The 24236-nt window shown below is 55.0% G+C and overlaps 1 protein-coding gene across 10 annotated transcripts in view; it reads right to left on the bottom strand.

Moving 5' to 3' along the window:
- HDAC4 (histone deacetylase 4) overlaps positions 1 to 24236 on the bottom strand; it is a 351316-nt gene that overhangs the window by 22533 nt on the left and 304547 nt on the right. For all 10 annotated transcript variants that reach the window (XM_033229648.1, XM_033229654.1, XM_033229652.1 and 7 more), the window contains 6 exons: positions 22597 to 22643; positions 17564 to 17671; positions 14814 to 14869; positions 12299 to 12386; positions 10015 to 10134; positions 9018 to 9115 (listed from right to left, as the gene is read on the bottom strand). In XM_033229648.1, coding sequence (XP_033085539.1) covers positions 9018 to 9115; positions 10015 to 10134; positions 12299 to 12386; positions 14814 to 14869; positions 17564 to 17671; positions 22597 to 22643 — 517 coding nt within the window. The remainder of the gene's footprint in view (positions 1 to 9017; positions 9116 to 10014; positions 10135 to 12298; positions 12387 to 14813; positions 14870 to 17563; positions 17672 to 22596; positions 22644 to 24236) is intronic.

Raw genomic sequence — 24236 nt, 5'->3', positions numbered from 1 at the left:
TCGTCCATTTGTAAACCGCTGATTTCTTTAGGGCATTGTCCCCATAAACTTTTCATAAAGTATCAATGATTTCACCATTCTTCCACCCAAGCTTCACTGTAAACCTGCTGTTTGTTCTGGCTTCCATTTTAGCAGAATTCAAGTTGCTTTTTTCAACAGAAGGGCTCTTTTCAAGAGAAGGGCTCTGTTCAAACTGATGTTTTATCCTTAGTGCCTCAAACTAGATCCTGTCCAGATATAATAAGTTAGTGCGAATTTATTTTGGTGCAAAAACATTTTGAAACCCATGCATAGTTTTTTTCAAAATACGCATTTTCTATGAATTTTTACAAGTCTCCTGGTATTTTCACCACGAAGCCTAGTTTGCACGATTCCCACGTGTGCCGTGAACTCTGGGGGACCCCTCACCATGCCCTTGCCGGAGAAGGTCCATGTTTTTAGGGGTTCACCAACGCCTACTTTCTGGAGCTGCTCAGCCCAGCCTGTCCTGCACCAAAGCACACTTCTGTGTCCCTACGGCCTCCCCAGCACACGTGTGTGGGCCAAGTGCATCACCCGATAGGCGCCTCCCTTTGTATGGATTTTCAGAGGCCCCTCCCTGGGGGCAGCCAAAAATGCGCTCACCGGGCCCAGGGTCCCTTCCCACCACCAAGGACCTTCCAGAAACATCATGGCAGAGGGCAGCAGGGCTGGCCCTAAAACCTTTTCATTCAGCTTTTATTACAAAATGAAATCCCCCACTCATGTCAGTGAAAGGATCAACTTTGACCGGAAGAAACAAATGTTACTGAAAAGTTCCTCTGATTTCTGGTGGAGGTGACACAGCCCCCAGGGCTTCAACACCAGGTGACGATCCCGCGGGTCACTCTCTAGAGGGCCAGGGGTCACGAGTACCGTCAGGGACACTACGGCAGCGGGAGGGCCCATCTCAATGCCAGGGGCACGAGGTGCCTGATCCTGGTGCCCCGCGTCCCACGACCGAGCTCAGACGGGAGAAGAGTGACGCGCGGGACTGTGTGGCTTCAGCCTGCTCAAGTCAGTGCTGACACACTCTGCCCTCCAAACATGCATCAAATCCACACCTAGGCACCTTGCCCACCAAGCAACTCACTTCTGGAGCTCAGATGGGAGTCACAGGAGACCCTGGGTGGCTTCTGAGCAGTCTACTTCTGTTCTTTCTTCTGCAGAGACCCAGTCCACACAATTTCCCCTAGAACTGCCTCTGCAGCAGCTGTAGAAAGTGCTTTCCGAGGACACAGGAACTGTGCCCCGAGAGCCATCGTCAGGGGCCGAAGAAACAATGTGAACCTAGCCTGGGGGCAGCAAGCTTCCTGCCCCCGGTCAGACAGGAGGCACCTGACCTCAGTCGGCCGTTCGGTCTCCGTCGGGACCACGTGACGTGGCCCTTGTGGTGTCCAAGACACAACAGACAGTGCGTCGCTGGGTCCTGACAACATCGTGCCAAGAGCACAGGCGGCAGGACTAGGCCCACCAGCTGGAGCTGCCCGAACCTCTGCTCTGGTCCTGTCCATACAACCTCCGTAACATTCTTCTATGCGTGATTCCATTCCTAGACTGAGAGGTTTCTTCTCACTGACCCAGACCTCACCACACAGCACGGCGATTTCGCAAACACGGTGTACGACACAGGAAACATGGCGCTGGCCTCAGAGTGGGCGTGGAGTTGGTGTCTGGCACTCCCGCCGCAGGGCTGGGACGGGAGAAATGAGTCTAGTCAGTGGTGGGATGCAGAGAATGCCTTGGAATCCAGGAGTCCTGTGGCTCTTGCCGGACCCAGGGCCCTGCCCTGGACGCTGGAAGGCACTGGCCCCACAGTCCTTTCTGACCGACATTCCGAGGCTTCCTCCACGGCTCTGACCAACCTGACCAACAGGCAGCAGGACTCAGGGGGGCCGCCCTCTGCTTTCAACTGTCCACATCATCCCAAGGAGACTGGCTTCTAATTATTTTAATAAAGTTCTTGTCATAAAACCTTTTTCTTTGGACAGAAAAACACATTTCCAGCCATGCTTTTGGTGTGGATTTTAAAGCCAAGACGTTTTTCAATGAAAACCACAGATGTTTTGTGCAGACGCCACATCCTTCGCGAAGTACTCTGGCTGCTGCTTTGCAGCAAGCGCACGTGGAGGGCTTTACTTCCCCGCTTTTAAGTGCTGCTGAGCCATTTCACTTCTAATCCCTCTCCAAAAAGAAGTCCTGTGAAAATCACCGTTAAATGAAGTTCAGACCAAGAGTGTCTCTGGGGTCTAGGCTTGGTGTGTGGCGTTGCCTCAAAGCCAATCAAAACAAAATGTGAAAGATGAACCCAGGCTCACAGACAGGCACTGGCACGTCGGCCATGCGTGAGGCTGCGTGGGGCACAGTCGGATGCACATGCCCAAGCTTATTTTTGTTTCCCTGGGCTTAGCACCCTCTAGGCTGTGATCCCAAGCACTCGCTAGACATAAGAAGGTCAGCATGTGAGGTGCATGAGCGCAGCTTCAGCACCTGTTTGTGGAAAGACTAAGAAACATCCCTTCTCCTCCATGGGACATGACTTCTTTGCCTGTAAAAAGGAAGATGAGCACGGCACTCCCTGTGTCTTCGGGGCTGTGCTGCACCCTCCATGACCCTCCTACAGGAGGAAGCTGAAGGAATGTCCCTGTTTAATAGATGCTGCAAAAAATGGGAAACTGGACTCCCATTTTATTCCCAGAATAAAACTTTATTTAATAAACAACTCAGTCTTGGCTGGGTGCGGTGGCTCACGCCTGTAGTCCTAGCACTTTGGGAGGCTGAGGCAGGTGGATCACGAGGTCAAGAGATCGAGACCATCCTGGCTAACATGGTGACACCCTGTCTCTAGTAAAAATACAAAAAATTAGCCAGGGGTGGTGGTGGGCGCCTGTAGTCCCAGTTACTCAGGAGGCTGAGGCAGGAGAATGGCGTGAACCCGGGAGGCGGAGCTTGCAGTGAGCCCAGATCATACCACTGCAATGCAGCCTGGGAGACAGAGCGAGACTCCATCTCAAAAAAAAAAAAAAAAAAAAAAAAAGAACTCAGTCTCTAAAACAATAACACTGAGGTATCTGCCGCTGGCCTCTCAGGCTATCACTTTAAGGAGCGTATTTCCATTTCCATGAGGTCACTCCTGGCCTCAGGGGCAACCTGAGGGCAGAGAGGGGCGGGCTTGAAGCTTCCCGAGGCAGCAGGCCCACTGACCGCTGGCTCCAGAGGCAGGAGAAATGGGTGGAAAGAGGGGATCGTTCGAGAAGGTTGGCAAATGCCTGTAAGGTGCAGCCCCGGGGCCGGCAAGCCCGGGGAAGCCACGACTGTGGTGCCCAGAGGATGCCTATGCCCATGAGGCACGTACAGAGGGGAGCGTGGTGCTAAGGGGAGAGGGCGGCTTCTCTGTGTGGTGGCCTCTGCATTTAGGGAGATTCCGTGTGAAGCCATGGGGTGCTACACATCCCCTTCCCACGGCCTCAGTGTGGCTTCTCTGGCGCCTTCGTTACCGACACAGCACTGCACCTTTCGCTCAGTCATCAGCCAACCTGCACCTGCAGGCTGAAGGCGACGTCTCCCCTTGGCTTCCCGGGGAACAGAGCTGGGTCGGGACAGCAGTAGCAGGCGGTGCCGGCCACTCTCCTCGGCTTCCCAAGTGGACAGAGCTGGGTCATGACAGCAGGCGGGTGCCAGCCACTCCCCTTGGCTTCCTGGGAAACAGAGTTGGGCTGGGATAGCAGTAGTAGGCAGGTGTGGCCACTCTCCTCGGATTCCCAGTGGGACAGAGCTGGGTTGGGACAGCAGGCAGATGCGGCTACTCTCCTTGGCTTCTCAGGGGGACACAGCTGGGTTGGGACAGCAGGCAGGTGTTGGCCACTCCCCTCAGCTTCCCAGGGGAACAGAGCTGGATTGGGACAGCAGGTGGGGTGCTGGCCATTCTCCTCGGCTTCCCAGGGGAACACAGCTGGGCTGGGAAGGCAGGCGGGGTGCCAGCCACTCTCCTCAGCTTCCCGAGGAACAGAGCTGGATTGGGACAGCAGGCGGGGTGCCGGCCACTCTCCTCAGCTTCCCGAGGAACAGAGCTGGGCTGGGGCAGCAGGCGGGTGTCGGCCACTCCCCTTGGCTTCCCAGGGGAACAGAGCTGGATTGGGACAGCAGGTGGGGTGCTGGCCATTCTCCTCGGCTTCCCGGGGGAACACAGCTGGGCTGGGAAGGCAGGCGGGGTGCCGGCCACTCTCCTCAGCTTCCCGAGGAACAGAGCTCGGCTGGGGCAGCAGGCGGGGTGCTGGCCACTCTGCTTCCTTGCAGGGCCATCGTTCGTGCAGCCTCCCAGCTGCGCTCTGTGCAAGGGGCTATGTCACGGGGCATGTCTAGCTCTAAACCACCGCATACCATCAAATTATGGCCTGTACATACCATCCTCAAAAGCCACAACTGCATCTAAATGCAACAATTCACTTAACAGCTGGGTTTCAACATCTGGAAAGAAATGACCTTCCAGTTCATTCCCCCACTAGGACCCTAAACAACACGCACCATGCCCTCTGTCAACATAAGCCTCAGAGCAAACCGAGCTATGGGGCCAACAGGCTGCAGCCCTGCGGCCACCCACAGCCAGCAAGCCTCTGGGGACTCTGTGGGAACTGGGCTCAGGGCTGGCACACCATGCTTGAGTCTCTGGCTGCCTTTCTGCCCCAATAAATGCCCTGAGGCATCGTCCATACAAACTGGCCCCTCGCTGGCTCTCCCTACGAAGAGGCCTCCAGGGGGAGACGCTCCCAGCCACCCACTGGGATGGACACTTTCTCACCTCTTCCTGAAAATCGACTGAAGCAAAAGCAACCCCACTCAACCCTCATCCACCCCCACCCAAACCTTCTCCTGCTGGGTCTCTGCCCAGCACCCTTCAGCCTCCTCCAAGACAGCACCTTGAGACCTTGCCACATGCCCTCTCTGCCAGAATTAGCTCTTCCTCTCCTCGATCCCATCTCACTTCATTCTCTTTGAGATGGCCCTACCTCTCCAGCCTGTGGCCCTGTCATGATCTCTGTTGCTGTTTTCTGGGCTTGTCCACTGGCCCCCAGCTCCTACCCTGGACTGTTGTTTGCCAGGTCCAAGTCTGTCACTTAAGCTGCCACAAGATGGGCCTGTCCAACACGCAGAGCTGGCCGTGATACTGCATTCCAGTCAGAGGCCCTGACAGAGCCCCTGCCATCAGGACCGAGGCCTGGCTCTGTGGATGTAGCCCAGGTAAGCGGGTTTGCACCATCGGGCTCTGTTCCCTCAGGAAGGCCCTTCTCCCATAATGTCCTGTGCCAGGCTCATTCCTCCAGGACTCAGCCGGGGGCTTGCCTCCTCCAGAAACTTCCTTGGCCCCCCAGGTGGGCAGGTCCCCTGAGGTCTTACTGGGCCTGCCTAGAGCTTATCTTCCCGGTCCCCTGCTACTCTCCAGGGCAGGCACTGTGCTGACTCCACTGTTCAATCTCACACGGCCGGCCCTGCAGGCACAGCGAAGGCTGGGTCAGGACGAGCTCTCTCAGCTCCGAGGCTGTAGCTTGTATGCTTTTGCTTCTTTGTGCTTCTCAGATCAATTTCTACATAGGAAAAGACTTGGATGCATTTAAGACACACAATTGCTTTTAGAAAAGAACGTGGCGCGTCTGTATGAAACCTCTTCATACCCTTGACTTCCTCAGGCAAGGGGCCCAGGGACCAGTGTGGTGAGTGCAGCAGGTGCCACTTGGCAACGGTGAAAACAGCAGTCGCTAGGTGCTGTGACTCCTAAAACACACCTGTCTACAAAAGGCAGCAACAGCAGCAACACAGCTTATGGAAGGAACAAACATTAAGAGCCTCAGCCTTCCCGTCTTACATGAAAAGTTGGGGAAAGTGAAACGGCTTTGCCCAGTTGCTCAATTTCAAGACTACTGCCAGTCTGTTAAGATATTACAGTAACTGCTTGAGAAGATCCAGTTTCAGAGACATCTTTGATAAACATCGTAATATCACAGTGGAACTAAGCTACGAAGCACGAGCATCTGGATGTGGCGGTCATCCCTGACGGAAGAGTCCCCATGTCCCCGTGCACAGGTGAGGGAGGGGATACGGAGCTCCATCACCATCATCATCCTCTCCCTCCACGCCCCTCCCCTGGCGGTTCCGACTTTACTCAGCAACTTCAAAGCCGCGTCTGGCACTGGGACTGGTTTGAATTAAGATTCTGTTTTCTTCTGTGAGTCTCTGGGCCTGAGGAGAAAGTGCCGGCTGCTTCTGGATTTCATTAGGGGCAATTTTCTTATCTTTTCTTTGTCTTAGGCTTGATCCCCTGAAAACGCAACGTGGCAGGCAATGGGTCTGAATAACAAGGTGCTGCCTGGAAGGCATGCATTGTCCCCGGGGGCCCCGGCGGGGGAGAGGAGCAGAAGAAAGGGGAGAACCAATCTCTGACCCTTCTTCCCCATCATCGGATGCCCGGGGAACCATAAATTGTAAACTTCAAAGTGCTATTTTACATTAAAATCAATAAAAAAAAAACCCTGAAACAATTTTCCTTTTCAAAGACGCCATTTAAGCTTTAAAAAGTTCACTTGATAAGGTATTATCATGTACACACTTGGCAGGAGATTAAAGCACATGTCAAGAGCAACTCAGAAAGGCACGTTCATCCTAAAGGCTGGCCAGGCCGGCCAGGGCCTGGGGAGGGGAGTGGCCCTGAGGGCAGATGCCCATTGCTGCTTTGGGCCTGGGCTTGCCCACCAGCAGGGGTGCCATGGGGTAAGAGTTTCACCCCAGGATTCAAGAGCTGAAGGCACCACTGAGAAATGCCTACGGGGTGAGGGTGGTCCATCAAAACCTGGCCTGGGACCACTGACCGAAAAGAGGGCACCACCTCCTTTCTCTCCGCAAACCAGGAAAGCCCTGCCTTCTCTCTCCGCATGGGAATTTGGCCACAGTGGGCCCTGGGTTCCCTGGGCGGCGCCAGTGTTCACTCAGGCAGGAAGTCGACCAGGCAACATCTACACCTCTCATGGTGGCCAGAGACTTTACTTTCATAGAAGCCTCCAAGGGGGGCCAGTTCTCTGGGGCGACAACCACGTGAGGGGCAGCGGGAGCGCATGCCATGAGCAGACGGCGACACGCCCACGCCAGGGGTCCGATTTCACATGAGCTCATTTTCAGATGTGGTACACATTGGGGGAAGTCCTTCTCTTTTAAATTAGGCAGGGCAACTGTCAGCATGACATTAAATCCTGATCAAGAGTAAGAAGAAACATCAAAATCCAACCGATGAGATCGGGAAAAAGTGGTTCAGGTACAGATCAGAGCAGGTCCGCTGAGGAGCTCACGGACTCCCTCCTGCACAGCCCGGGCTCACCGCTGGAGCAGCCGAGCAGCCTGGGCGCCGTCAGACGGGGTCTGTTCCTTCTAGGAGCCACTGAGTGCCTGGGGAGGGGGCCCACACGTCCTGGGCCAGGCCTTTATGTCATCAGATCGCAACAACCTTTCCAAGGGGGGCAATGGACCCCAGTTAGAGAGGAATAGCAGACACTGAGAGAGGTCTTGTGACTTATTCACCATCCCCAGAGAGCACGTGGCAGAGTCCACACAAAACGTTTACAGATGCATCCTTGTGCAGGGCCTCACCTGCCAGAGACGTGCACACACAGGTGCACACAAAGACATGGGCATGCAAAGACACACAAGCACACGTGTATACTCATACACAGACGTGCACACACAGATATACACACAAAAAGACGTGCATGCGAAGACACACAGACACACGTGTGTATACTCATACCAGATGTGCACACAGAGATATACACACAGATACATGCATGCAAAGACACACACGGGTGTGTACTCAGAGATGTGCACACACACATGCATACCTGCATGCACACAGACATGCATCCACACCCACACAGACGTGTGTAATGTACATAGACCTGGACACACACCTGAAGACATGTGCATGGCTATAGATGCCCGCACAAGCACGGAGAAACATGCACACAGATGAACACCCACCCACACACACACACACACATACACACGCAGGTGGACATGCACATATGCAGACACACACTCACATCCATCCATACACAGACACACGCACACACGTCACAAAGACACATCTGCACACGTGGTTTATATGTACGCAAATCAGGACAAAACCACAGAGTTAGAGAAAGAAAAAATGCTGAAGACTGTATGGGGCTTTGATACCACAGGGACAGTGTTTTCTAACAGAGACACGATCTGTCAGGTTCAGCCACGCTAATAAAACCCTTCTCCCCACGTGGCTCTGGGAAGCAATGCGGGCCGTGGGCTGCTCCCCCGGAGCCCGTCACTGCACCGCGGCAGGCGAAGCCGCCATTTTAAAACGATGACAAGAAAACCTGTGCTGCTCAGCAGCTCATTCTGGGTCACAGGAATGACTCCAATCTGGCCTAGATCGAAGGAGGAGGAACTACTTGATGACCAAAGCAAACACTGCGCCTTTAAACAGCTCCCTGAGGCTAAATTCTGAAGGCTCAGAGTCCCACGAAGGAAGTGGGAGGAAGGGCGACAACTGCCTCTTGATTTTTAGGAATAAAGAAGAAATACTTATTTCCATTAGACATTGCATCACAAGAGGTCTGCGGAAGAAGAACAAGGAGATCATGAGACCCTGCAGATCTTCGCCTTCGTTTCTCATGAACACACTCCACTCTGCACAAAAGTCCCTGCCTCTGTCTGCATCACCCTCTCACCATCGGGACCCAGAGTGGGCTCCTGGTTTTATTTCATGCACAGAAGGGAGCACTCAGAGCCGATGGTAAGAAGACAGTCTCCAAGATTTCACGCTTGGCACTGAAGAATGAACTGAGACAGCTCCAACGGCCCCCGCAGCCCCGTTCAGCCAAAGACCAGTTTCAGAAACGCTCATCTCCAACAAGTGCTTCCTGGAGTGTGTGCACAGAGGAAAAGCTGCTACTTCAGGTGTCACGTGAAGCTGGGAGACTCACCTGAAGGCTGCCAAGTACTCAGCGTCTCCCATGGGAGGGTCCAGGCCGCCGGTGAAAGCCATGTTGACATTGAAACCCACGCCGGGCCCTGTGCCCACCTGTTGCCACAAGGAGAGAAACACACGTCACACACCCCAAGCAGGACCTGTCTGACAGAAACGCCTGACACAGGTGGCACCGGGATGGGCTCAGCCTTGGTGGGCCTCTGGGCAGAGCCCACGTGTCCCGATCTCCTGGTGCATAGTCATTAAAACGTGCGCGAGGCAGTCCCCCACTGACACCAGTGCACTGGCATCAACAAGGGGCCCTTTTCCTGGCTGCTGCGGCTCCCGCCGACCCTGCCCTCGGCATACCAAGATCCCACACTGGCATGTCTGCGGACCCGCTGCCCTGTGTCGTGTGCCGTATGTGACATGGGGAATCAGACCTGGGTCTCTCTGGGCAGAACGTGTCTCCAATGAGCCTGTCATTTTCTATTTCCCCTAAAAAAGTAAGATCCAGAGGCAGATGGAGCGTCTTGTGTGGATGAAAGCCCTGCTGCTGGGGCCTCTGTTCAGAGGGGGCGGCTCTGAAGGGGGACCTGGAGCATTGTCAAGGAGCTGCTGGGCCTGCCGTTCCTGGGGCCACAGTTCCTGGGGACAGTCCTGCGCTGGGCAAAGGACAGGGGACAGAGCCCCTTGCCGGAGGGTGTCCTGTGGAAGACAGTGGCCCGGACCCTGCCTGGAGGAAAACGGGCACCACACACCTCCTCCTTCACAAACACCTCGGTCTGCCTGGATGGGAACCAGAAACGATATCCAGCCTCTCATTTGTACTTTAGACAAAACACAGGCCACCTGTGCACACGCGACGCGATGCACGCTGACGTCTGACTGAAGTTACTGTCTGGGCTTAAGCGAGCATGAAGGCTTCACTCGCTGCTGCCAGGCAGCTGTGGACCGTCTGCCCCGTGCCCCTACGGCGGCTCCCCGCAGCCCCCCTTACACACCCCACCTACCTCGTCAGGAGCCCCGCTGCCCGGGAAGAAGTTCCCATCGTCGTAGCGGTGGAGGGACACGTACAGGACACTGGGATCGCTGTAGAAAGCCTGCTGGGTCCCGTTTCCATGGTGCACGTCCTGCAAGAGCAGGAACAGCCAACTCAGGGCTGAGCCGGGTCCTGGAGGGCGGCCTCCCCTCAGGGCCGTCTCCCACCCCAGCTGTGCTTAGTGAACAACGGCTCCTGCTCAGGAATGACACTACCCTCCAGCCGGGCCGCACCCAGCGGACGCGAGTCTGGGGCTGTGTGGGTTAGGGCTATGTGGTGCAGGGTTGCAGGGGTTCTAAGGCCCAGTGTTCGCATCTGCAGCACTGTTTCCCTCGCCCTTAGAGCCCTGGCACAATCCTGACTCCAGCAGCGGAGGGGCTGGAGTTCAGCCGGGCCTGGAGGCCACCATTTCCCAAACGCAGCCATCTGATCAATTTCCTGCATCTGCCGTGTCTCTGACAAGTGAGCAATTTCCTCAGCCTCTGTCGGGAAGGAGGTCATTGGCTGTGGCCTGCCCACTTGCAGGCACACGGGAGGTGCCAATCCCATGCCAGGCAGGGGGTTTGGCAGGAGACAAATCCCAGGTGTCTGTGAGTGACAGGCACACACAGTAGGGGGTCCAGGTGCCCAAACAGCAAGCACCGTTTCTTAATCACAAAACCCACAGGTCAAATGCCCCAGAGGGCAACACGAGAGGCAGCCTGGGACTTACCGACCATGGCTGTACGAGAGGCAGCCTGGGGCTTACTGACCATGGCTGTACGAGAGGCAGCCTGGGGCTTACTGACCATGGCTGTAGGAGAGGCAGCCTGGGGCTTACTGACCATGGCTGTACGAGAGGCAGCCTGGGGCTCTACTGACCATGGCTGTACGAGAGGCAGCCTGGGGCTCTACTGACCATGGCTGTATGAGAGGCAGCCTGGGGCTCTACTGACCATGGCTGTTCTGCCCCGGGCCACATGGTAGGTGGTCACCAGGATGGGCGGGCGAGGGGGTGGCCCTGCCGAGAACAGCTGTGTGCCTGAGAAGAGAGCAGGCAGCCCTGATGTCCCCAGCATGAGAATTTGCTGCTCCGTTATCTGTGCTCATCACAGTAAAGGTGGAAGGGCAGCCACAGGTGAGGAGTGATGGAACAGGTGCCTTTGATCCCACAGAGTACGTAATCACCATGAAGATGCACACGGAGGCTTTCCCGACACACAGCTTCCCACTGAGATGCCCCTGTCCGCGTGGTGTGTACATGGGCAACATCATAGCTCAGCGTGCAGGGAGCACGCCACACGGGGTCTACGCAGCCTGTCTGTGTGCGCTAGTGCTTCACTCTGTGACGGGGACAGGACCCCAGTCTTTAGCCGTCAGTAGCCTCACATTGCTCTCTTCTTGGGCACTCCTACCTACTCCCTTAGGAGGAGCTGAGGGAGGGCTCCCGGCTCGCAGGTCCTTGGGTGTGGAGGACCCGCTGCTCTGCCACATCCCCTGACCTGCCTCTCTGAAAGAGCACGGCCGCCTGGGCGCTGTCTGGCCGTCCTGGCTGCGCCACATTGTTTCTTTACCCAAACTCAGAAGGACTTTTCCAATTCAAATCATAACCCTACCTGACAGGGCCTGCTTTTCCCCTTAAAATTATGAAATAAATCATAAATACCAAAGAGAACATTAAATATGTATATATCTGGCTTTAAAAAGAGTAGTAAGATGAACATCTTGAATATTAATTTCCGGTATAAGAATGAGTATACCTATTCGTGGAATGCAGATTCAGACCATATAGCATTATTTAAAAAGAGATGACTCTTTTGGGGTAGTGGTACCCCCCATTCCAGCAGGAGCAGGTGCCCACATAGCAGCAGGAAGGCACGGGTTTCACTGTAGTGACTGAGAGGAGAGTGCCACCTTCGGCCAGGGTGAGGGCCCTCCCAGGCTCCCAGGCCACACACAAAGTCGATGTGGACACAGCCTCCTCCCCAACGCCTGCCTTCCAAGAAGATCTGGCCAAGGGTGGCCCTGGCTGCTGCCCTCACCCACAGGCACATTTCTGGACACGCCAGGACCCCATTCGCCAGGGTCGGCTGATGGAAGCTATAGAATGACTTGTAGCAGGTTTGGGGCTTTAATTCTCCGCATCTTTGAGACCGTTTCCAGAAACCTAAGCTTCCCAAATCCAAGAGCCCACCTCCTCTCTCCACATGCTGCTGTCTGCTCGGGGAGGACACAGGTGCAACCTGAGCCGTGCTTGAGGAGGCGGCTCTGCTTACCCAGTCCACGATGAGGATCTTGCTCACGCTCAACCTCTGCTGCAGAAGCTTGGCTGCCACAGCCACGGAGTTAAAGTAGCAAAAGCCCCTGCAGGAGAGAACTGATGCTGGAGACAAAGCACAGGTGGGCGGTGGCCAGTTTTTCCACAACCCGCCAGAGAGCCACACGGGGTCCACGCAGACCTAAGAGGTCTCTGTGAGTGCACAGCTCCTGAATATGCCACAGGGAACCTTCAGTGATGCTGGAGAATCGGCTAACAGAGAGACACATACACATCCCACACACACACACACACGGCTCCCGAACAAGCCACTGGGGAATCTCAGCTGATGCCATAGGGTAGATTAACAAACATGGACATGCACACACCCCACACAGACACACACCCCACAGACAGACACACACATATCATACAACATGCCCTACACACATATATGCCCCACAGATACGCCCATACACCACACACACCCCACACACACACTCCACAAAAACACATACCCCACACGGACACACACCCCACACAGACACACACCCCAGATAGAGACACACACCATGCAACACGTCCTACACACATACATGCCCCACAGATACGCCCCTATACCACAGACACACACCCCACAAAAACACCCCACAAAAACACACACCCCACACAGACACACACCCCACACAGACACACACCCCACACAGGCACACATGCAGATACACATGAACACCCCACACAGAAACACTCACACAGACACACACCACAGATATATACAAGCACACACATACATATACACATAAGCATACACATATCACACATATCCACAGTTCCATACAGAGACAGACAGACACACAGACACACACACACACTCACACACACTCTCCCGCTTGGAGGTCCCCCATGCTCCTCTGGTAGGGAAGCCTATTTCGCATGTGACCAGCATTTCCCTCATCTTTGCCTGGAACCCTTCCTCTCGGGAGCTGCCGCCATGGCACACGAGACACGGCAGCCGTTCATCTCAGTTGCTTACTGCTGACCTTTCTATATTCCAATACACAAATTACCTTTAATTTTAGAGAGTCTTACTCAAGAGACCAAGAAAACAAGCTATGGAAGTGATTCAAACAACAATGAAAACCTTCTCAATCTCCATTTCCCTTTGTCTGAACGGCCACGGAAACGGAGAAACACTAGCAGTTTTGTTTTCAGAATCTGGGCTGGCACGGGGAAGCGCACACACCCGGAACACCCTAGACGCCGAGCCCTGCAGCGGCTCACAGGGAGTGCAGCGAAGAGTTGCAACCAAAGACAACTCGTTTGTCTCTTCTGAGGTTCATTATTCGGAATATCCAACAACTCAGGTTCAAATGAGAAAAGAAACTTCAGAGAAGTGAAACCAACAGGAAGCCTGGTGCCCAAGTGACATGTTCTGGGACATGGAGCAACCACGTGGTTGTCAGGTAAAGCCACACAGATTCCAACAAGCGTCCCTCCCTGGCGGTTACAATCTCCTCTCTGTACATGAAGGAGACTCTGCTCTAACATGCGGATCTGACTATCTCACCTCCTGATGTGAAACAGGGCACTGCTGGCCCCTCTGCTGACGCCCGGCTTCCCGGGGTGGCAAGGAGGCCCTTTCCTGGGCTCCTGGGTTCCGTCTCGCTCTGACAGCTTCCTGGCCACACCCTGATAATGAACTTGTATCTGCACTTGTTCTTGGGTTGCCCCTCTGACAAACGGCTGCTCAAATTCTCCAAGGCAGAGCCCCACGCCACCTTCTCCTCACCAAAGCTGGCAAGATCAGGCACCCCTTCTCCATCTCCAGAGCATGGGAGCCGCTCTTTCTAGCACCAACCCTCCTCACTAGAGTGGCTACAGTCCCACGAGATAGCACACTCTTTGACGGGAGAGCTCACTCATTTACCACCCACGCTGCAAGGCACTCCACACACAGCTGCCGGTCTGCCCTGCCACTGGCTCTGCACACACAGGGATGGGTCCAGGAAGACCCACATCCCACACTCACCACTCTGCCCAGATCCTCAGCTGTGTGGGACTGTCAGCAGTCTCTGAAAGACCCGAAACAGCATCTGGATAGCTGCCTGCGTGGACGTGGCTCTGAGACTTGTTGCATCAGTACCAGGCGGTCAGCAGGCAGTTAAAGGCCATGTGCAAAATGATCTGAGTCCTCTAGACAACCAAGGGCTGCAGTGACTCACTTGAGGGCGAGTGGTGTTTCCTCTCCCAACTGTTGACAACTACTCAACAACCAGAGGCTTCTCTGGACTAACCTCCACACACCCTTTCCCATCCTTTGATCTGTCTCCGTCATGACCGAGCAGTGACGCTCGCAGACCTCGGCATCTGCACTCGACACCCAGGAGCTGGAGCCAAGCTGGCATGCAGCATATCTCGGGTGGTCAGCAAACGGCAGCCCAGCTCCCCGAGATCACTCAGGCACCCACCCAGCCCTAAGGGAGGGAAGGGAGACCCAGGTTCCCCTGCGGTGCAGGGGTGCGGTGTGTACTCACATGGGTGTGCTCTCCTCTGCGTGGTGTCCAGGGGGTCGGACCACAGCAAAGCCATTCTGCAGGTGACACCAGACAGCCGGGAGAGAGTGACACAAGACACGCTTTGTAGCCACGGGAAAATGGTGGCACACTCAACTTTTAGCAGAGTTGGGCTACATGGGAGGACAGTTTCTCACTGCACCCTGGCCACAATGATGGGGAGGGGATGCAGAGCCAGTCATGAGCCTTTCCGAGAAGCCTGGGCCCTTTTGCTAAAGAGGTCTGGGGGCTACTAATTGTTCCCCTGAAATGCAGTCACTGGGATAACAGGTGGGTGCCCTGCCCCACTCTCAGCTCTGTCGGTAAGCTGTGGTGCCCTCGGCTCAGGGGTCGGGGTGCTGTGGAAGGGGTGTGCTCGCTCCCCATTGGCTCGGGACCAGGACCTGCTAGGTGGCCACTGGAGGAAGATGAAGCAGAAGGGGCCCCACTCAGGGACTTGGTCATGGGGCAGAGGCTTTGTGCCCCAGCTTGGCCTTCACGTGACTGCCTCTGTCCTTACTGTGGTTCAGCTCCCAGGACGGCGGGCAAGTGGGCAGCCTACAAAACAGCTCCTCACACGCTGGGCAGAAATGCTGTCCTCTGCCCCCTCACTTCTGTGTCAAAAATCCATCTGCAAACCACTCTGTAGCTGCTGCCATAAAAATGGATTACAGTCCTCTCTTGGTCTCAGCAGCAACAGGACATTGTGTGGTCAAGGTCTGTAATGGAGCCTCAAAAGTGCCGGCCAATCATGAGTGACCAGGCTGTGGGCGGGGTGAGCCGGACACTGCGGGGACCAGGCCCAGGAAGGTGCGAGGGCAGCCAGTGAGGTGGAGGCAAAAACGCTCTCAAGAGGCCCTGGCCTCCCTGCGTTTCTGCACTCAGTGCTTCCAAGTGCAGGCTGCAGACTCCTGCGGTCCTGACCCCTGCTGAGGGTCTGTAGTCCGCAGAGTCCCGAGGCTCTATGTACTCTTTTCACTGCCCTGACACCTGTGCAGATGGTGCTGAAGCACCGGAGGGTCGGCGGCGGGCCGGGAACAGCACAAGGGCGTGTGTGTGTGTGAGCAGCTTCCCTTAACAATGTGCTCGATGAAGCAGTATTCAGACATTTTATTAGATCTCCGCCCTCAAACACGTCCTTTTAACATCCCGAGTAAAGAGATGGGAAGGAAGCGTGAGAAAATTTGAGCTTTCAAGTGAAAATTACAAGTTTGGAACGCACGGCTCTGCCTCTGTAAGCCTGCTGGCTCTCCCACTACTTACTTACAAGACTTCTGGTGAGATGGGAGTGATATTAATGGTTCAAAAATTAATGACTTTTTTGATACTGCGTGGGCCAGAATATGGAAGATCCATGGAGCTCTGTGAAGCTAAATTTCCAAATGACCAATGCACGGTGGTACCAATCACCCATGAACGAGGGATTGATTTGACCTCCAAGGCCTAATGGTTCGGTTAAACAAGACGGAGGCGGCGGCGGCCATGATTTGAGTTCAGATCCACACTGCAGCTAATTTTCAAGACAACACCACTTGTTGAATTTTTGGTATACTGTCCAAGAATACCCATCATTAGAATACTTCTGAAAAGTCTATTAAAATCCTTCTCCCATTTCCAATTATGTATCTGTGTGGGGCCCGGATTCCTTCATGTACTTCAACATGTTCCAAGAATGATGGCAGGCAGGTGTGAGAACCCGGCTGCTGTCCACAGGGCCAGACATTAGTGCTATTTTTATTTTTTTATTATTTTTTAATTAAAAAAAATTTTTTTTGAGACAGAGTCTCACTCTGTCACCCAGGCTGGAGTGCAATGGCATGACTTGGCTCACCGCAACCTCCACCTCCCAGATTCAAGCGATTCGCTGGCCTCAGCCTCCCAAGAAGCTGAGATTACAGGCACCCGACACCATGCCCAGCTAATTTTTGTATTTTCAGTAGAGACGGAGTTTTGCCATGTTGGCCAGGCTGCTCTTGAACTCCTGACCTCAGGTGATTCCCCCGCCTCGGCCTCCCGAACTGTTGGGATTACAGGCGTGAGCCGCCGTGCCCGGTCGCTATTTTTAAATTAATAAACATTTTGAAAATTTCTCAGTTGTAATCTCTAATGTAGTCAATATTGCAGATATAAGCTCTTTGGAGCTTCTATTTATTTATTTTATTTTATTTTTTTGAGACGGAGTCTTGCTCTGTCGCCCAGGCTGGAGTGCGGTGGCGCGATCTCCGCTCACTGCAAGCTCTGCCTCCAGGTTCATGCCATTCTCCTGCCTCAGCTTCCTGAGTAGCTGGGACCACAGGTGCCCGCCACCATGCACGGCGAATTTTTTTGTATTTTTAGTAGAGATGGGGTTTCACTGTGTTAGCCAGGATGGTCTTGATCTCCTGACCTCGTGATCTGCCCGCCTCGGCCTCCCAAAGTGCTGGGATTACAGGTGTGAGCCACCGTGCCCGGTCATATATATAGTTTTTTAAGAGTATAAATTTTTAAGAGTATAAAGGGTTCTTACGACCCAAATCATTGAGAACCTCTGCACTATGCACACACCGTCATGAATGTGGGCTATGTCTCTTTGATTCAACAGCGAGGCTGTGCTGACAGAGTGGGGTCCGCACCTCCCCATCACAGCTGCCTCCCGGCCTGGTGAGAGGGAGATGTGGAGAGCGACCCTTCCCCATACCGGGAATCTGTGGCAGGCCTCCTGGAGGGCCACCGCTGCCCAGGCCCCGACTGACCTTCAGCTCCCCCGTGGCCACCTTGAAGACCAGCTCCACCACACAGCCCACGGCCAGGCGGGCCGCCCCCGCCGAGTGCACCTCGTTCCAGATGGTGTCGCTGTCCACCTGTGGAAACAGCACCCCACAGTGAGGTCGCCCTCCCTGGTCACCGCCATCACCAGCCCTGGCTGGGCAGAGCAGCTCAGGCTCCGTGGGCTCTGCTTCTAAAACCCCAGGGCCTACTAGAGCCAGGGCAGCCTCAGCCCACGTTCAGGCTTCAATCTTTTTAAGATATGCCAAAAAATTTAAACAGGAAAATACAAGAGAATTTACCAGAAATGAGATGCATGTGTCCTGACCTGTTCAGAGGCATCCTCTGTTCCCTCAATTGCTCCAATATACTTGGATCTAAAAGTGATGATGCCAAGGTGATCTAGTTCCTTTTTTTTTTTTTTTTTTAAACTGGAACTGTAGTTAAGAGAGTTATTCAGGTTGAGTATCTCTGATCTGAGAATCTGAACTCCGAAACGCTACAAAAGCATTTTGTAGGCTGAGGTCGGAAGATCACTGGAGCTCAGGAGGTCGAGGCTGCAGTGCACCATGAATGTACCACTGCGCTCCAGTCTGGGTAACAGAGTGAGGCTCTGTCTCCAAAAACGAAAAAATAATTTTTGAGTGCCTATGTGATGCTCAAAGAAAATGCACTCTGGAGCATTTTAGATTTCAGATTTTTGGATTAGGGATACTGAACTGGTAAGTATAATGCAAATATTCCAAAATCTGAAAAACATCAAACTCTGAAATACTTCTGGCCCCAAGCATTTTGGATAAGGGATAGTCAACCTGTCTAACAATTAGCAGCAACATGAAATGTCAGGGGAATCAGGACCAGTCTCTTCCAACTGTGACCTTCTCCTGTGCCGAGTTTAACTGGAAGCTCCACATGTTGACCAGTGTAGTTAAGCAGGACTGGGAGTGCCGGCGAGTGAGGAGGGCTGCCCTGCTCTGCCCTGCTGATGGCACACGGCTCTGCCCAGGCACCAGCAAGTCAGCCCACTGGCCTTTCCCACTTCAGACAGAAAACGTGTTTCCCGCAAACACGTCAGCAACCCCCGATTGCGTGTTGGCTCATTTATTTATTTCGGCACACTAAACAGCCCTGGCCCACTTCGGGAGGAACGTCGACAGAGACCTGGACAGCCAGTGCTGCACACAGCAGTCTCCTATGGGAGTCTGGCCAGGGGAGGGAGGCATTAAGATGAAATACACAGCCCTTGGGCTGGCCCCAGGGCACCCGAGCGGCCGTCCCCAAGTGTGTCCCTTGCCTGCAAGACGCTGCGGGGTAACACACCGGGGACTTGGGTGTGCCCAGCCCTGTGGAGGTCTTAGAAGCTGCCTCATCAGAGGTGCTCAGCTTCAATACGGTGTGGACCAGGTCGACTGCAGGTCCATGACAGGGCGCCTCCTTCTCAAACTGAGCCCCTCTGAGCGCCGAGTGCTGTGGGGATCCTAAGCAGGAGCCAGGCATGTCCACCCCGCCTCTCCCTTCCCCAGACCAGGCCCTCGAGGGCTCCTGTCCACCACCAGGCAGACTTGCCACTTGACAGACACTGCTCACTACGTGGGGAGGGGGGATTTCCTTCCAGGCGGTCTTAAAGCTTCGTCATCAAAGCAAGGTGAGTTAAAATGCGTTTTCAAGGGGCTGAAGACATTTCCTGAAGCATATTCAGTGATGGTTTTCTTTTCAAGACCAAACTTCTACATTCTTTAAATGGTTTCCTCATGTCAAAATAACTCCACTTCACCGACCCTCCACAGTGTTAATCTTTAACCTGCAATGAATGGCTTCTCCTCTAAGTGATGCTATATTGTTATTCATGGAAGCAGCCACATAAATAGGACTATTCTGGGTTGATGACTTCAGCTGGAGAATCAATTCATTAAAGTTAAAGGTGGCAGGGGTGGGGCAGCTCATGTCTATAATACCAACACTTTGGGAGGCCGAGGTGGGAGGATCACTTGAGGCCAGGAGTTAGAGACCAGCCTGGGCAACATAGTGAGACCCCATCTCTGCAAAAAATAAAAAAATAAAAAATTAGCCAGATGTGGTGGCCTGGGCCTGTAGTCCCCACCACTCAGGACGCTGAGGCGGGAAGATCACTTGAGCCCAGGATGTCGAGGCTGCAGTTAGCCATGAACTGCACTCCAGTCTGGGTAACAGACTGAAGCTCTGTCTGCAAAGAGAAAAAAAAAAAAAAATCCAAGGTGACATCCCAGGAGTGAGAGCTGGGCAGGGCAAGATTCTGCCAGCGGCTCTGTGTCAGCCAGGGGAGGCAGGGTCCCAGGCAGGACAGGCCCTGAGGCTGCCCCTGTGGGGACAGCACCCAGAGACGGTTTCTCTCCAACATACAACGAACTGGGCTTTAGGATTAGGCCAACACTGCAGGGAGCAGAGGGTGGACTACTCCCATGTTCTGAAGGGTCTTCGGGGGATTCTGCACACCTGGGGTGCGAAGGAGCTGCTCGGTCTACCAGGTGCCTGTGTCTGTGCCTCCTCCCATGGGACCCTGGGGTTCACAAGCTTCTGGAATGTCCTGCAGAGTGAAGGACAGAGCCCCAGCCAAACTGCAGGACCCCAGTGCCCAGAGATCTCAAGAGACCCTCCTTCGTCTGCTTCAGGACCACGGCTCCAGCTCCCAGGGACCAGCCTGGAGTTCCAGGAGCTCCAGGGCTCTTGCAGGGAGCCTGGCTCAGGCGTGCAGTGCCACCAGTGAGCAACAGCCTGGCTCAGGGCAGGCGGCCGCAACTACTAATGCAGGAAGGAGCAAATGGCTCACTCTGTATTTCGTTTAGTTTCTTTTTTTCTTTTCTTTCCTCCTCTCTCTTGCTTTCTTTTTTCTTCTCTCCTCCCCTCCTCTCCCCTCCCCTCCCCTCCCTTCCTCTCCTCTCTCTTCTCTTTTCTTTTCTCTCTTTCTTTCTCTTTCACAATAAAGACAGGAAAATGGCGGGGGGAAACATGGAGAAAGGTTCCCATGGAGAATCCCATGGAGTCTAAAACGGACACACCGAGCGCTGGCAGGGCTGGGAGGCCTCTGGGAAGCTCAGAGGAGCTGTGGGGAGCCGGGCGCACAAGAGGAGGCCGGGACTCTGCTGGGCGAGGCCGAGCAGGGGCACCAGCTCCTCACCTAGTTGAAACTTGTGGTCACTGGAGAGGAACAATGCAGGAGCTGATCTGGTTTGAAAAAGAGGTCAAAGCACTCCACAGTCCACATTTCCCAGTGTTGAGGAAGGGTGAGTTTTCGGTGTTCCAAGCCCCGCTGCTCCGTCTCCAGCAGAGTTTGCAGCTGCTTTTGGGAAAGGTGGCTGGCTCTGCTCACCCGCTCTGCCCTCCCTGACAAGAGCACCTCCTGTGCGCTCACACTGTGGCTCCTGAGGTCTACTGTGCTCCTCCTGACACCCCAAGAGGCTGGCCCCTCACAGATCTGGAGATATGAGGCTCAGGAGAGCTGCATCTGTGCCAGCGACAGCAAGTGCACCCCACAGCCAGGGCAGGGGCCTGCACAGGCCTCCTGTCTCTCTTCTTCCTTTCAGAAAACAATGGGAAGAAAACACATCCTGCCAATGGCTGCACCTGAGGACGCCCCACGGCCCGCATTGTTCCCTGCCCATGCCAACAGGCTACCCTCTCTGCCCTCCCTGCCCAGGTCCACGTGGAGAGCTTTTCCATCAGCATCTGCGCACGAGTACCTGCCTGTGCCCAGATGTGAGGGTGCAGCTCTCATCTGCTGTGCCTCAGATCTGGATTTAACACTTGGGAGGGGCTGCTGGGCTCGCCCCCTCAGCTCTGAGTCTGCACTTAGCTTTCATTTGCAAATGATAAATTCTGCCTTGCACAGGCGTTCTGGCTGCAGGGCAGTGCAAATTCAATTCTTTTCAAGTCTGGCCAAAAACTTGCCCCAAATTAAGAGATTGCAGCCTATTTACAATACAAAATAAAATAACTCTAGGAGGGCTTGCTGGTGGTATGAATAAATGCCATTTATTCTCTTTCTGACGGGATAATTTTCAAAGCAGTGATTTTTATAAAAACTCAGGAAGAAAACAATTTTGTTTCATTTCCATAACAGAATCCAGACCTCGAGCTTCACCCTGTGATCTGTGATTACACACACACTGCACTGTGTCGGCTGCAGCGGCTCCTGCTGTCCACTAGCTCCCATCCTCCCTGCCTGTAACCATCTGTGGTGACTCGTGGCGCTGCAGGACCATGATGGCCCAGATCTGCTCCGAGGCTCTGCCTCAGCTTCTCATGGCTGCCCTTGCTGTTGCCACCCCTGCCCAGGCTGCATCAAGGAGGTCAGGGGCCAGGGGAGAACCTTTTTGTTATTGAGAAATTTGATTGCAAGACCTGACCCTTCCTATGTGAATGGATGGGCAGATGCCCAGACTAGAAAGTCCTTGTGAACCCATGCACCGAGGCCAGGTCCATATCATTAGCTCGTAGAAGCCAGCATAGCCCAGTGATTCATATGCCCAGGCCAGGTCCATATCATCAGCTCGCAGAAGCCGGCACAGCTCAGCAAGCAGCCCCACAGACTCCACTTGGCCTGTAAGTATCACGGTCACTGCACTGGGAGCCCTGCCTGTAGCTTCAGGTGGAAACTGGGCACAGAATAAAGCAGCATGCGTTCTATCCACACCAAACTCGTGGCCTGACGTGAGCAGATTACTGCCGCAGACTTAGAAGGGGATGAGACACTGGCTGCACACAGGATTCTGTTTCTTAAAGCGAGAGCCACTGCACCCCAGAGCCCCAGCCGCAAGCGCCAGACGACCTTCCCCAGAGAAAGGTGCCTGAGTCGGCGATCAAAACGCTCTCGGCTCACATGGCCTTTGAAGCCGCACATGGGCAGCCCCTGCCCGCCAGACCCTGTGTGTGGAAAACACCTGGCAGCAATTATTCACTTTGAGGGAAGCAAGGCTGCGATTTCTGTGACCACTGGGACTCGAGAAGAAACAGGACATTATTTACACATTAAAGGAACACTTACCCCAACACCACCGCAGGGGAGTCGGACGAACACGGAGGCGAGCGAGCCTGTAGGGGGGAGGGAGACAGTCAGAGCGGCCAAGGGCACGAGGCCGAGGCCCTGGGAGCACTCCGGGGTCTTCAGTGGTGCTTGGGCATTTGTGGGACACCGAGGGGCCACTGCTCCCCCATGTGACACCCTGTGGCCCTGCTGCGGGGCCAGCGTCTGGCCCTTAGAGGTGCCTTGGCTCCTGTGAGGGCTGAGCTGGGTCACAGATCCTGGTGGGGACACACCAAATTGTTGTGGCATCAGCCTGTCAGGGGCCCAGGAGAGGCATTAAGCCACTGGGGAGCATGACGTATCCCTGGCGGGCGTCTGCCTGCAGTCCGTGCCCCTGCCCGGCTGTATCTAACAGCAACTCCTGCTCCAGGACCCCGAGCCTGGCTCCTCAGTGAGCTCCTAGGGCTTGTCTAGCAGCCCCTTCCCACGGCAAACAGGATAGGTCCCGGATTAAACATGGGTGCTGAGGACTCTTAGACCCTGAGATCCTTGGGAATGTATGCAGCGACAGCCCCTCCCTGTGACACAGGCGGAAAACGTACAGCTGACTGAGGGCTCCAAGGACATCGCAGCTGCACGCTAGGCCTCCTCCCATGGAAATCGGGGCCCTGGAAACCCCCACCCCACTGCTCTGGCGCCCACGCCTGCTCCAGCAGCGAAAGTGCTCCCAGGACACGGGTGCTGTCTTTTTCCTGTCTGACCCCAGCGCTGGCTGAAAGCATGTCACCAGCTTAAAACCCATCTGTGGAGGACGAGAGACCCCCACTAACCAGGGGCGGGGCCTGCCATTCCTAGCGGCTGCCTGGGCCCCAACCCCTTGCTCTCCGCAGCCCCAGGCCCCTCCCTGGGCTGGAGCTCGGGTGGCATTTCACATGCTCCAGGGAGACTGGCTGGATGTAACAGGCTCTCCTTTATCCAGCGTGGGACCCCGCTTTCTGGCCTCAGCTGGGCTGTGCCCCCCACTGTGGGGCTCCTCTCCCATTCTCAGCCTACTCCAGCACAGCAGCCCCACTCTGCGTGCTCCGGTTCACGCTTCTAAGGTCGGCTGCCAGGGGCCATAGGAAGGAGTTGGCCGTGGGTCCATCAGGGCCTGCCTGCCTCTTGCCTGGAGGGCTTGCCGGCCCGGTGAGCTGGGTGTGCATGAGAGGAACCCTTCCTCAGGGCACAGCATGCCTGGCTGGGAGGAGCAACTGCGACGGCCCCAAGCCGCAGGGGAGTGGCTGGCACAGACGAGAAGCTCAACAGAGGCCTGCTGGCCTTAGCCCACGGACACCCGCACCCCCTACGATGCCCGGACCCCCCCCAGATGCCCGCGTGCCCCCACAGACGCCCGCACTCCCCCCACAGACGCCTGTACCCCCATCACATCACCACAGATGACTGCACCCTCCTCATGGATGCCCCCCCTTCCTGCCCCCATGGACACCCACACTCCCCACGGACACCCGCACCCCCCACCGATGCCCACACCCCCCACCGACGCCCACATGTCCCACAGACGGCCACAGCCAGGCCCTAGTGTGAGGCCCGACACGCAGAGCTGACCCAGGCTCTCCCCCATCTGGGGAGGTGGCAGATCTGCATCAAAGCCAGAGGCTTGT

Source organism: Trachypithecus francoisi, unplaced genomic scaffold (genome assembly GCF_009764315.1).
Source record: "Trachypithecus francoisi isolate TF-2019V2 unplaced genomic scaffold, Tfra_2.0 Lachesis_group13, whole genome shotgun sequence".
In the NCBI taxonomy this organism is placed as follows: Eukaryota; Metazoa; Chordata; class Mammalia; order Primates; family Cercopithecidae; genus Trachypithecus; species Trachypithecus francoisi.
Note: the sequence above shows the minus strand (reverse complement) of the source record. Positions and strands in the feature narration are given on the sequence as shown.